Here is a 13,571-nt window from a genome sequence, read left to right on the forward strand (position 1 = left end):
TAAATATATTTATCCATTTAACAAATTGATAACTAATGAAGAATAAAGCTTATGGAGCTATCTTTCTCAGCTTCAACCTACGTAAAGAACTATTTAATGCCAATCAATTAAATATGGTGAAGACGACAGAGTCGTGTTTTTTTCCGGAAAATTGCCAGTTAATTTTTTTTCATTTATTAATTCTTCTATATCGAACAAATATTTCAACAACTTAATATAAAGTCTCCTGAACGACGTTGAATCCCTAAAAAAAAGGGTTACGAGCGAGTTGATTTCCGTGTTCCTAATGGCGAAATCGTGCCCCCAGCCGGCCTTATGGGGTTTACCATTGGAAGCCAGGCGTCATAGGTACCCACTCTTTTAACGGGTAAATATTTCCAATTATCTACTCCAGTCAACTACGGGTACAAAAATAATCTCAAACGCCGCAACGACTTAACAACATCTACGCTGGTTTACTCAACTGAACATCGTAATGATTTCCTACGTCTCACTCCCGTGTCACGATGACCCGTTCGTGAGTCGTTCCCGAGCTACCATGAAGATTCATACCTAGTTAGTGATCATTCACACTTAATGGTGGCCAGAAATCGACAATGGAGCGAAAGTGGCGCCGCTCGATTTGTTGCAAGACTTTTGCAAATGATAGTACATATATGTCACTGTGTAAATATCAGCTAGTGAATTTAAATTGTATTGAATGATAAGTATACTGGCGGAATTGTTTATGGCTGGCGATCCTCCTGGGCTGAGGGTAAATACTTTTTGCACAGGAGTTGCCTTTCCCTAGTATCAGTTGCCTGTGGCCAGGGAGACGGAAATTACCCTGAGAAATATGGCTGTGTTTATCTTAGTTATATTATCATCATTACAGGGAAAAATAAAATGTATTAATGAAATTATTCTTTGCATTATGTAAATGTAAAAGATCATGTAAGTGTTTCATTACCTCGAGATGTAATAGAGTAGTCTCGGATTTTGGGGAAATGTTCACATTACATGGTGATTTCTGAGAAGTATGATTGCTATCTTCTCTTTTATATGCTATACTTTAGTTCACATGATATATTGACATCTTAACTGTGGCATTATTTTTCTCTTTTTAAGGCGAAGTTTTTTATTTATTGGGCCAAAAATGTATAGCATATTTCCTCCTGAATAGGAAAGTCCATCTGTGCTTCATTGTGACTCAAAGTAAAATATTGGCTATTAACTAATGAAAAAATTGAAGACATATTTGCTAAAAAAATTATTTTTGAAAAAACACTTAGATGAAAGAAATTATGTTTATATGTTTGTGTACATTTTCTCCTTAATTCTCTATGTTCCAATGTATATTCAGTGGTTCAATGGATGGACACCAAAATTTTTGTTCAATTCCTAGGTTAAATAAAGGCCCCTTTAAAATAAAAATTTATCATTATTTGTATTTTTATCTTCAAAATTTTGTTCGTGCCAAAAACATTATGTTGCTTTCAAATTTTTGTAATAACCTTATTTCTAGTATCTCCTGAATCCTTTAATAATCCTCTTGTCATGGATAATAATAGTATTTTACGTGTCAGATATTTTATACTTCATTGTAATAAATATGTTTATGTTAATTGATATTTTAATGCAATTCCCAATGTCATTACACAGGTTTGTTTGGAGTCAAATAATGAAAATGTACAGTGGTTGACAAATGTGGTATGGCAAGTTTGGGGACCAATTTTAGACATGTATATTGCCACAGTTCAAGCTCTGACTCGTTGCTTAGTCAATGATGAACTTCTTGACTCAGAAATGATTAAGCAATCCCTTGCAGAAATGAAATTCCATTTGGAGGCAAAAATTGCAAGTTGTGGTAAGTAATAAATCTTAAACTTTTTGTAATTATTTAATTTAAAATACTGCGTGTAGGTATACTTATATCTATCTTGGAATGAATTACTCTTTTGTGAATGCTTCTAATGAAAAACAGTTTCATTTTAATTAATGAAAAATTTTTGGTGTACATTCTTTTTCATTTTTTACTCTAAATTGCCTTTTCTTGAGGCTACACATTGTGGTGGAAAGGCTTACTCATTCCAATAACTTCTAGAGCCACACTGACGGTAGCAAGTTTTAATTAGTCTTTCTAGGGACACCCATGCTAGATAGGTCCAAGTGTTGGAGCCTGATGAAAAGTAGTCGAGGTGTTGGTGTCACATAAATAACACTGTAGGAATGTTTTTAAGTAACACTAGCCAAGGTGATAACTTTTTGGAGTCACCCTCAATGAACAAATTGTGCAAATATTCCACAGTGAAAAAATCATTCACCTTGGCTGAGATTCGAACCCAGATCCCCCAATTACTGATCAAGTGTTTTAGCCAGTTAAGCTACTGAGGCATCGTTCCCCTCGGTGGAAATTTATGGACTGTACCAAACAGGGGCAAAGCTAAGAATTAAGGCTCGGGGGGGGTTTTAGGCGCAACTAATACTTAGGGGTGTGGGGGTATTGCATACCCGCCAGGGTAAGCAGGATTTGCGGGGGCCCTCCTCCAGAAAAATTTTAAGATTAATGGTTCAAAATGATGAGTTTTACGGCTTTCTGAGGGATATTTGATTAATCCCAACACTATTCTATGAGTAATCCTAGTCCAATTTTGGGGGATAAAACCCTCCCCTCGCTGCGCCACTATGTGACTAGCAGTCCAAGTCGTGAGCACTGCGCTGAAGCCATAGAGCTAAGCCTGAACTTCTGAACTTTGAAAGCTAGTGGCATTTGCTCTTGGCTAATTTAAGTATACCGGGACAAGCCACGGTGATAACTTTATGAAGTCACTCGCAGACCATCTCCTCCTCCAATGTCTACTTGACCAGTTTTAGCCTCTTTTTCCCATTATCATCAGTACGAAGTCAAGTTTATGAGAACAGCTCTGCATGTATATATGTATATGTCTCTTCATTTGTGTTTCTTTTGCTAATTGTGAATCTCTCAGTGTGTGTGTGTATGTGTACACATATTTATCATTTTTATATTCTTGACGAATCTTATTTTGTTTTGGCCTTGTTTTATAGTAAGCCTTGGGGAAGGGGGTTAGCATTTTTTGGGGACCATTTCTCACCATCCATCAGGAGGAGTTTACAAGAGCTGAGTAATGATTTCACTGACAGCTGAAACCATAACATGGTCACTATTTTTAGTAAATAATTGGTATCTGTTAAAAATGTGAAGTGTTGGCTGTCAGCTATTTTAGCAATAACTATGATTTCTCTAATCATATTTTATTGTCACAAAATTTTGGGAACTAATAATACTGTTGATACTGCTGATTACTTGAATATTGAAATATTTGGGAGGCCATATAAATGATATAAAATAGTTTATGTCAGCTTTTGGGTGACAACAATTGATTCTATCTTAAAAGCTGAAACACAATTAACCTAAATGTTGATGATGCTATTTTTGTACTGGGTTAGTGTCTGGGAAAATATGTAACCTTTGATTTCCGTATGAAGATTTTCACAGCTTCTTTTATCAATGTTGGTGGTTGTTTTCGGGAATTGCTGCATAGGTAACATTTTCTTACTCAACGTTTCACTCCTCCTACGCATTTTCAAAAGAATGGGAGGGAAGCCGTTCTCGTCCCGAGCTTATATAGGTTTCGTTAACCCATTGTTGTCCCGATTTTGAATTTTCACGGAAGGCGATAGCTGTTGGTCATTAGATCGGGTCAGGATTATATTTGGGTATTGGCAAAGACAGAAGAATATCATCTGCATCTTATATGTTAATCCGTCAAGATAGCGAAGAGGCCAAACAACTTCAATAGGAAGGATGGATATAACCTCAGCCACATATGGAGAGGGTTCCTGGCCCAATCTAATGACCAACGGCTATCGCCTTCCGTGAAAATTCAAAGTCGGGTCAACAATGGGTTAACAAAACCTATATGAGCTCGGGACGAGAACGGTTCCCCTCCCATTCTCTTGAAAATGCTCCCAGTAGGTGAAGTGAAATGTTGAGTAAGAAAGTGTTACCTACGCAGTAATTCCCGAAAACAACCACCAACATTGATGTGTAACCTTTGTTCAAGATGTCCCACAGAAGAGCAGGAAAAGGGGGTGGGGAAGTAGCTGGTGAACACATGAAATGAAGAGTTGACTTGCTGGTGTTTCAAGTATCTACCTTAGAGAGTTTACTTTGAGGGCTAAATATTATCTTTTTATTTGTTAGAATCTGAAGTTCACTTGTGCTTGGTTGCATGTGTGCTCACATTTTGCTGTGCATATATCCCCTTGGTATATTGACATACCTTTGCAACTTGCTTCTTTTGCTAATTCAGGCTTTGGTTGATTTTCTGAAGATCTTTAGTTATGTTTGACTTATTTGAGCATTATGGTTTATTAATTTTATGCAAAAGCGGTAGCATTGTATTTCAAGACTGTGTTATATATTTCATTTATATAGATTGAATGTTTTTAAAATAACTTTTGATACCATGCTCTTTTTTATTGAAACAGGAGAGAGTATGTCCACAGACACAGTTCGTGCTGCTTTTCGTCTTTTTGAAAAGTGGGGTATTTTGGATCATTACTCCGAAAATGGCATCAGGTTGCTGTATCTTACTGATCAGTACAACAGTGTGAAAGCAATGAAACTCATATATGAGAGGCTGGACCGCTTCAGGAATCAAATTCCTGTTGGATGCAATTCTTTGTGCCCCTCAGAACCAAACACTCCGTCCCAAGTGCCCCTCTATCCAGATGGAACAAGTTCAAGTGGCTGAGGTCATTACATCCCATTCCTGTAGGTATCCAGTTCTTGTGTGCCTTATCCTGACAGTATGAGACTGAATTTTATTGGTACAGTTGGAGTACAGACTTGCATCTCTCTCCAAAAATCTGTGCCGTCATAGTTTTTTGTGTAGGTGTATGCGTACACTAGTCCATGGTATATGAGCCGTCTGGGCTATGCCCTGTGTAAATGAATGTTTTCACTTATTATAGGCTAAGGAGTTAGCCATCATGTTTTCATTTATTGCCATCATCTTTTCGTGTTTTGCATGACAATTGGCTATTCCAGATATTTGCCTATGAGTGAGTAGAAGAAGTCATCTGTGTATTCAAATTTCTCTGCTCCCAGTTGTTAAATTGTTCAGGGTAAGGTAGTCTATGTGACGTATTTCATCCTCAGGTAGAGTATTTATTTTGGATTGGGTAAAAATGAAATATGTTCACAAAAATTAGTAGCTTCTAAAGTAAGCTAATGCCGTGCAAAGTGTCAATTAGAACACATGGTTAGAACATGGAACTCTGAGGTGTATTAAGCGGTATGCAGCTTTTCAGTTCAAATAGATTAAATTGCAGCTATTTAATACCCATACTAGGTGCAATAACATATTCTTGTTGTATTTTTGCTCAAGTTAAAAGTTAAAATCGCTGATTATGCTAAGTGACCTTAATGATGTTTGTTGATACGAAGCTAACATAATAGAACAGAGTTACTTGCCATATCTTTCATCAGTGTTACCTAATTTATAAATGGTAGCTCATTCGGAAGAAGTTAATTCTTTTTGCATGGACATGCTATTGGGGAGCATTTATTGGCTCAATTATGGGTTTGCAAGCCTAAAAAACTTTTGCCATTTGTATAGATGACTCAACCGAGGACTTATTCGTTATTTTATTTATCCTATGCAAAGGTAATAATTAAAATACCCTTTGACCAATGTATTTTAATTGTACATACATACTGAAGTGTTGAATGTTTTTGTTGTTTTTATTGTCATCAGTCATAATTATAATTTAAGAGTGCAAAGATTTTGTTAAATCAAAGCTCTTTTTGAGATTTACTGGGAGACCTGACTATTAACTATTTCAATTTTAACCGCAGAAGTTGTTTCTTAGGTACTTTTATATTTAATTGCTCGATGGAAGAGCCTAACTGACAGTCTTTCATTGAGGCACACGACAGCCTGGCCAAGTGTACATATTATGTACCTATGTCACCGTAGCTTTCACAAAGGTACATGTGGCCAGTTAGCTGCTCAATAAATTTTATTTTTTAATATGGCTGGTATTTTATTACTCTAATAACCCTGTACATTAAGTTTACTAATATATCTTTTAAATCAGTCAAATTTATTTTAAACATATATTTTCAATAGTCAATTTTTACAAATATATTACACATATTTTGTTTACATGGAATGGTCTCTATGTATGAAAACCATTTTCAGTTATCTACAATCCTAAGTAATCCATATTTGATGGTAATGCATTGTAATAAAAATGCTTGTTCTATTCATCACTTCAATAATCAAGTGTTTTCAATGCATTTGTCAATGGTGTTTTTAAAATTGGTAACAGTAGTATGAACAAATACTTTTTCGCCCATAAGTGCACTTACTTCCACTGCATTATCTCAGGTACTACCTGAAGAGCAAACAAACATAATTATAAAAATTAATAAGTGTTAATTAATGACTGGATTGCCAAAAGTGTTTGGTTGATCATTGGCAGAATGCATACTTTACATAACACTTTGATAAAAACTAAAATGGCTTATAGTTGGCACAATAATATATTAGAATTAGGAAATTTACAAAAATATCACAGTCAAAATTTCATTTTGACCCAGTTCTTTTGTTTCCCTCGTCATAGGAACTCTTGAAAGACCAAATGCACAAAACGTCTTGATGTAGCATTGAGATTGGCATTGATTCTCTTCAATGGCCAAGTCTTGCGCTTTAATTATGAAAAAAAAGACTGAATCCCTATCTCTTCCTGTTCATAGACGCTCAGTCTTTTTATGAAAAATACTTTCATTGCCATAGTGTATAAAATACAAGCATACAGTAAAAAATACCACCTCCAACTCGAGCATTTACAAAATTTTGAAAACCGCTTAGGTCATGTGCGATTTGGAGTATGCAGCTTAGTCCAAAGACTAATTAGCATCAATGCTTTGCAATGAAATATATCACATTACTTTCTGGCACCCTTGAGTTTCATTCCTTGTAGAGTGCTTGAAATTCAAACACCAGGAGATGAGAAGTTAAATACTCATGACTCCATTATGATGGTGAGAGCTGCCATTAGGAGTATGCCTGCAACCAATCCAACAAGTTGTTTTGCTGATTCTCGTGGATTACTCTCTGAAGCTAATTCTGGTAGCACAGACACAAGTGCTATGTGTAAGAATCCTCCTGCTGTGAATGGTAATATCCATGATACCCCTGGAAATACACAAATGGTTGGCCAATGAAGCACAAAGAATAACTTAAAAAAAATTATTTAAAAACCATTATACATTTAAAATTATGCGATGATAAATGTATGATACTGCATATATTCCTCGTTTAATACATATCATTTATAAATAGAAGAGAGCTGTTTAAAGAGCTAAATTTCATTAATAATTTCAACAAAATGCACAAAATCAGGTAGGTAAGCTTAACAATTTTTGCACAGAAGAGGCCCAAAATGATTTGGTTTTTATGCAATAACAGATCAATATACTTGATAAAGGTTCTTATAATGGAGTCGATGTCAATGGTCTGAAATTCCCACATTGATAATTGTGACATCACTACTGACTGGTGAATAATTGTTTCCATATCTCAAATATCATAGGAGGTATCTTGCAGAAATCCTTTCTTTGCAGAAATTCTTTCTCCTCCCTTGGAGGCAATTATGGAGGAATTAATGAAGGAATCAGTTTGAGATGGAAGATAGTCTAAAACTTTAGTTTAAAGCTTGGCACTATGCATATCTAAGTTTTACGGCATTACGGATAGCATTCTTGTACAGTCTAGAGATATTTGAGATACATGTTTAAGAACAAATAAGAATGAAGCTTGAGTGGCAACAAAGAAATCAGGATATCGATGGCTGAGGGCCGTATTCTTAGTTGACCCTGTAGGGTCAACCGACCCTGGATATGTCATCAGCCCCTACATAAACCGATATCGCCCTACATACGCCAAATCAAGCCCTACATATGGCCATTTTTGGAACTAAACATGCCCTACTTGATGTAGGGTACCCGAACCAACCCTACACCCTACAAAAACATGGCGGCCAAATATCGTCTGCTGATCACTTCGATTAAAGAATCTACGTTGTAATGCATATTAAACGAGTCGAGCTCACACGAACTACTTTAAAATGTTCTGAAACACAGCAGAAATTTAATAACATTACCACTTTACAACCACCAAGTTAAATAAATTATAAAATTGACTGAACTAATGAGAACAATATAGCGGTATACATCACCTTGTTTCTACGAATATATAATAATATTTTTCACGTTTGGCTCTCGGTATACTATTGGGAAACCAATACTTCGTTTACGTATGTACATAGAAAACGTATTTTCAAGCCACTATTTGCCTCATAATAAACTTAACTATGGATGGTGAAAACGAATGACGAACCTTGATGATGCAACGCAAGTTCCCACGTCAATGCTCATATTTGCTCCGTACTTATTACTATCTTGTACAGACCTCTTTTGAAGTAATTTAAAGACAATTAGGTTTTACTTTTGGCTCGATATGAGAGTATTTGTAGCGATAATTAAGGTAACAACACGACCTGGCGAACGACACCTGTTGTTTCTTTACCTTGAGCCGTTACCCTAACAATACGCCTGTAAATTATCGGACGTCCTTTCTTAGTTTCATGGTTAGTTCCCAACACGCCACCAGAGTGGAAAATTGACGCTGCGCCATCATCTACGTCATTTCAGAGAACTTGACAACGGAATTACCCCCCACCACTTATGTACGGTCGACTGAGAAACGCGTGTAGGGGCCTTTTGTTATGTAGGGAGGGATATGTAGGGTCGACTAAGAATACGGCCCTAAGTTCCAACAACACGTATCTCAAAAATAAAAACTTGCGAGGAGAGCAAAAAAACGATTAATTTATTTTACACTGAAATTAAAAATCAAAAGTTCATAAAATGGAAAAAGAAGCATTCCTTTGCTAACAAAGAGTTGTTTTTGCTTGTATTTTATTTTTAAAAATGTTATTACACTTTGTTTAAGATAACTGTCTCAAACCGGCCGAATTTGAGATACATGTTGCTAGAACTTAGCCATCGGTATGTTGAAATTGGTGGGGAAAGTAAGGAAAGTATTGGTTGAAACTACGAGAAGGAATGTATGGTATCAATGTTAGCAAGAGTGGAGATGTTGAAAAAGATCCAACACTGTATAACACTGAATGACTTGGAAGAGGATAGGTATTCTGCCTAAGATAAGAAGGGAAAGAGGCCATGCTATGGTTTTGCACATCTAATACATCTTGTGAATAAGGAGCTCAAATTTGTCGTAAATGTCAATTAAATGCACAAACTGAAATGGGTGATTGGAATGTAGCAATTTTAGTACTGTGGCAGAAATGATAGAAATAAGGGAAGCAAAATTCCTTAGTTGTCAATGCTATCGGCCACTCAGGTCTAACACTGTTTTGCAATCCAATTTCAAAGGTGCACCCGCTTTACATAAAGTGGAAGATCATGGAAAACTTAGGACCTTTACCGATGAAAAATAACACCACCTTAAAAATAACAGCTGATTGCAATAAACAAAATATGTAGCAGAAAAGCAAAATGGAAAAAATAGAATGAAAAGGTATGAAATACAAGTTGGTTCAGCAAGAGACTTAACAAGAGAAAATGTGAAGTCGGGGGAAAAATATGAAGTTCTGCCCTAAATTTTGTTGACTTGAGAGAGATTTTTGTGATCTGTCTGACCCAGTTATTTAGGTTTGGAATTAAAAAAAAAATTCATGCAATCAACTTAATTGTAGGGCTGGTTCTCCATATGGTGTACTCCCTTCACGATACACACGCTCCTCAGTTATTTTATACAATATGGTTGAAACAAAAAGATACCTACCGGCTTCATCTGGACCAGCTGCACCAGCTGATGCTGCCAGTGCCCCAATGATACCGGCACTGCCAGTGATCAGCTGGGCTCTTGCTGCATCCCACATGGAGAAACCAGAACGTAAAAGGATAGCAAAGTCTCCAATTTCATGAGGAACTTCATGTACAAGAATGGCAAATGTGGTAAAAGCTCCAACTCGGAGGGAAAGGGCAAATCCCCCACCAACTGCAAGTCCATGGGTGAAATTGTCTATGCTATTGGCCACAAGATTGAGGTACCCAGCCACCTGGAAGAAGAGGCAAACAGAGTTACAAAAAATATTTAATAACTTCAACAAAAACTTATGAAACTACATAGCTACTGGTGTAACCTGAAAACGAATCAGGGCTAAGAGCTGAGTTATGAAGGAAAAGCGGGTTTTGGAAATCCCTTACACAATTTTTGTTAAATCACTCAAACATTAATATGAATTTTATACAATGCAGTAATGTGAGTGGGCCATATTTAGGGGTCCTATCTTACAGCCTCTAAGGTCATGCATCAATTTATGCAGAAATTAATGGGGTAGTTTTCTTCATCAAAGAAAACGAAAGGCATTGATTGCGATTTGTTACCCACCATTAGTGTATTCATAATATACAAATTATTTGGTTTTAGAAATCCCAGTTTAGACGAATGATAATGGTCAATTTTAACCTCATTTGAAAAAGGCCAGATTGGCACCCATGCGATGCCACTCCACGTGACGTCACAGGGACCTAGATTCTATACGAGTAGATAGGAGTTTTACATCGTCTGAGATTACCAATGCATGCATGTGGCACAGAGCTCAGGGAAACATCTCTTAATAATCACCTATTAAATTTGCCTATGGTCGGAAAGTTTCCTTCGTTTGATAGGGTATTAATAATCCTTATTTAAGCCAAGCGCTACCTGCTTGCAGGGTCTCTATGCTACTGCCATGCTCGGCAGCAAGCAGCCTGCATCGAAGCGGCATTCATAGCCTCGTGACTAGGTGGCCTCACACAGCAGCAGCCAGATATCACGCGGGCTTTTCCCAGCATTCTTACTTAGCCGTCACGTTTTCGGGCACTTGAAAATTTTCACTTTTCATTTTATTGCGAAAAATAGATATTGTCATTTAAAAATCTAAAAGCATGAAATACGTACTTCAGGGGTAATAATCTCTCGATTTAGGCAATAACAAAATAATAGGAAACCACCCTATTATTTGTGCCGCGCTGGCCATTGCCAAATTTTCATCAAAACCCTACCGCTAATATTAACTCAATTAATTAATATGCTATTTTCAATGTAGGACAATGTGCTGCTGAAATACCTAGTGCTCGCCCTAAGTAAACAGCATTTCTCCGGTATGTATTATCTTTTATAAAATTTATACTCTCAGAAAGGACATTATCCATCACAACTCATTTCAAAATTATGCACCACCACAAGCATACAATGCCTGCAAAGGAATTATTTGGATTTCATCCATCTATGTTACCTACATTTTTCTCAGAATAACATAGATGTACTCATAGAAACCACAAAAATTTTATCTAAAAATAAAGTTGCTCTTTATTTTTGTCCCAGTTGATCATGGATTCGCATATGTTGATGTTCTGCGCTTGAATACTTCACCTACAGTCATCATTAGTCAACAATCCTAAGATTGGTTAGACGCAGCTCTCCATTTCTCTCTCCTATCCGCTAATCTCTTCATAGCTACATATTTATTCTCTTTTACATCCTTTATAACCTGTCCTATATAACTCATTCGGGGCCGTCCCTTGCCCTTTTTCCCTTCCACTTGTCCTTCAACGATTGTCTTCATCAGACCATCGTGCCTCAAAATGTGGCCAACTAAGTTGTCCCTTCTTCTGCTTAATGTTTTAAGGAGGCTTCTCTTTTCTCCTACTCTCCTTAGCACTTCCTGGTTACTCACACGGTCAATCCATTTTATCTTCATCATTCTTTGGTAGCACGTCACAAGAAATTTGAGCAAATTGTATTTGGCCACTCCAGCTTTCGCCAAATACATGGCATAAGAGATCATTTTGACAATATTCAAAAATGATCATCATTAATCACAAAATTTGAGTAATAAGTAACTTCTCCTTCATATTAGTATATTGGTTTATAATTTCTGCTAGAAATTGGGTCAAAATTTTTTAGGTGCACCCCGAAAGACAAGGAATTTAATTCAGGTTTCACGTTTTATTCTAAATTGCAAAAAATATTGGGTTAGCATAAGCTCTGGACGAAAAATAATGATGGCGATGAAACCTACTGATGGATTTATCTGTAGTTAGTTGACAAAGGATTTAAATCAATAGACTGATGTAAAAGAGAGTAAACCAATAGAGGAGCTCATCACAATTAGATTTCAATACTGAGCTGCATTTGTTAGCTCTTCTCTCGAATTACATGGAAGAGTTTTATGCTTTTAAACTCTTACTCAATAAAAAATATGTGTAAGATTAAATAAATAGAATATATTATATATATATAGAATATAGATTAAATAATGAGAATAATATTTAAAATTAGACACTTTTATCATTTTAACCTTTTCACACCAAATGCTGCATGTATACTTCTAGGATTTTCTTCGCAAAAGAACGAAAGCTGCATGTATACGGCATCAATTTTCTGACACAAAATAACGAATGCTGCTTATATGTTGCGCGGGGTGGAGGAAAGTGACCCCTGAGGAAAAAATAGACCCAGTTTCATGGTCTCCTTCAAGGCCCAACGTAGTATGAGCCCAGGCTCTTCTTCAGCTGCTCAGACCTACATTTTCCAATCCTCTCCACTTGGTCATTCACTGCTATTTTCAGTGTTTTTTCCAAAACAAAATATTTGTTGAATGAAACTAAACTGGAATCAGCGCTGACCCATCCTTTCTTTCATGGTGACTTACCTTTTTTGGAGGACTGTGGTTTGTGGTAGTCTCACTCTTCTCTCCTTTGATGCACAAATCTCCATTTGCTCTGGCTTCATGGATGTTGTTATTTAGAGAGTTTGCCATCTCTTCATTAGTTTTCTTTGGACTTTCTTCAAGTGCCTCTTCTTCCACTTTATTTGGACAGCACTTCTCCACTATTATGAAAACAAGCATTCCGACTAGAACCCACATCCCTGTCCTGATGTGTTGGCCTGAAATTCGAGTAGAAATTATGATCACTTCCCTTCCTTCAAACAATTCGCTACCTCTGAAATTTAGTCATCATGTGTTTGGTGCAGCAGAGTCTAATTTTCTCATTTCAGGAGAGCTATGAGTCTTTGCACCTTCCCTAGGTTATATCACGATGATGCCCGTAGGCATCAATGGTCAGTTATCTTAATAGGCCACTCTAAGATGATTCTTGTATCAAAATTTATACAATATATACTTCAAAATGTTCCTTGACGAGGTTAATAACATAAAAAACCACAGGTTGGGCAGAAGCACATGACACAAAAAGAGATAAAAAACACTCACGGTACTAAATTTTCGGTGGCACACATCCACCTTCCTCAGAGTCATGTGTGCCACGGAAAATTTAGTACCGTGAGTGTTTTTTATCTTTTTTGTGTCATGTGCTTCTGCCCAACCTATGCTATATTTATGTAATTTATACAATATTATACTCATGAGTTTTTAGAATGGTAAAGTGATTAAATATAAGCCCCTTAAAGCTTTTTCATTGAAAG

At 36.5% G+C, this 13,571-nt stretch overlaps 2 protein-coding genes across 7 annotated transcripts in view; one reads left to right on the plus strand and one right to left on the minus strand.

Annotated features, from left to right (window-relative positions):
* The window catches only part of LOC124153591 (glycerol-3-phosphate acyltransferase 1, mitochondrial), a 97,692-nt gene extending 91,652 nt beyond the window's left edge, over positions 1 to 6,040 (plus strand). For all 6 annotated transcript variants that reach the window (XM_046526862.1, XM_046526858.1, XM_046526859.1 and 3 more), the window contains 2 exons: positions 1,642 to 1,846; positions 4,492 to 6,040. In XM_046526862.1, the coding sequence (XP_046382818.1) occupies positions 1,642 to 1,846; positions 4,492 to 4,757 (471 nt within the window). In that variant the 3' untranslated portion in view covers positions 4,758 to 6,040. The remainder of the gene's footprint in view (positions 1 to 1,641; positions 1,847 to 4,491) is intronic.
* The window catches only part of LOC124153594 (zinc transporter ZIP13 homolog), a 91,336-nt gene continuing 83,321 nt past the window's right edge, over positions 5,557 to 13,571 (minus strand). Inside the window, exons 3-5 of the mRNA XM_046526868.1 lie at positions 12,799 to 13,034; positions 9,882 to 10,158; positions 5,557 to 7,208 (exon numbers count right to left, since the gene is read on the minus strand). Of these exons, the coding sequence (XP_046382824.1) occupies positions 7,036 to 7,208; positions 9,882 to 10,158; positions 12,799 to 13,034 (686 nt within the window). The 3' untranslated portion in view covers positions 5,557 to 7,035. The remainder of the gene's footprint in view (positions 7,209 to 9,881; positions 10,159 to 12,798; positions 13,035 to 13,571) is intronic.

This window comes from Ischnura elegans, chromosome 2 (genome assembly GCF_921293095.1).
Source record: "Ischnura elegans chromosome 2, ioIscEleg1.1, whole genome shotgun sequence".
Lineage (NCBI taxonomy): Eukaryota > Metazoa > Arthropoda > Insecta > Odonata > Coenagrionidae > Ischnura > Ischnura elegans.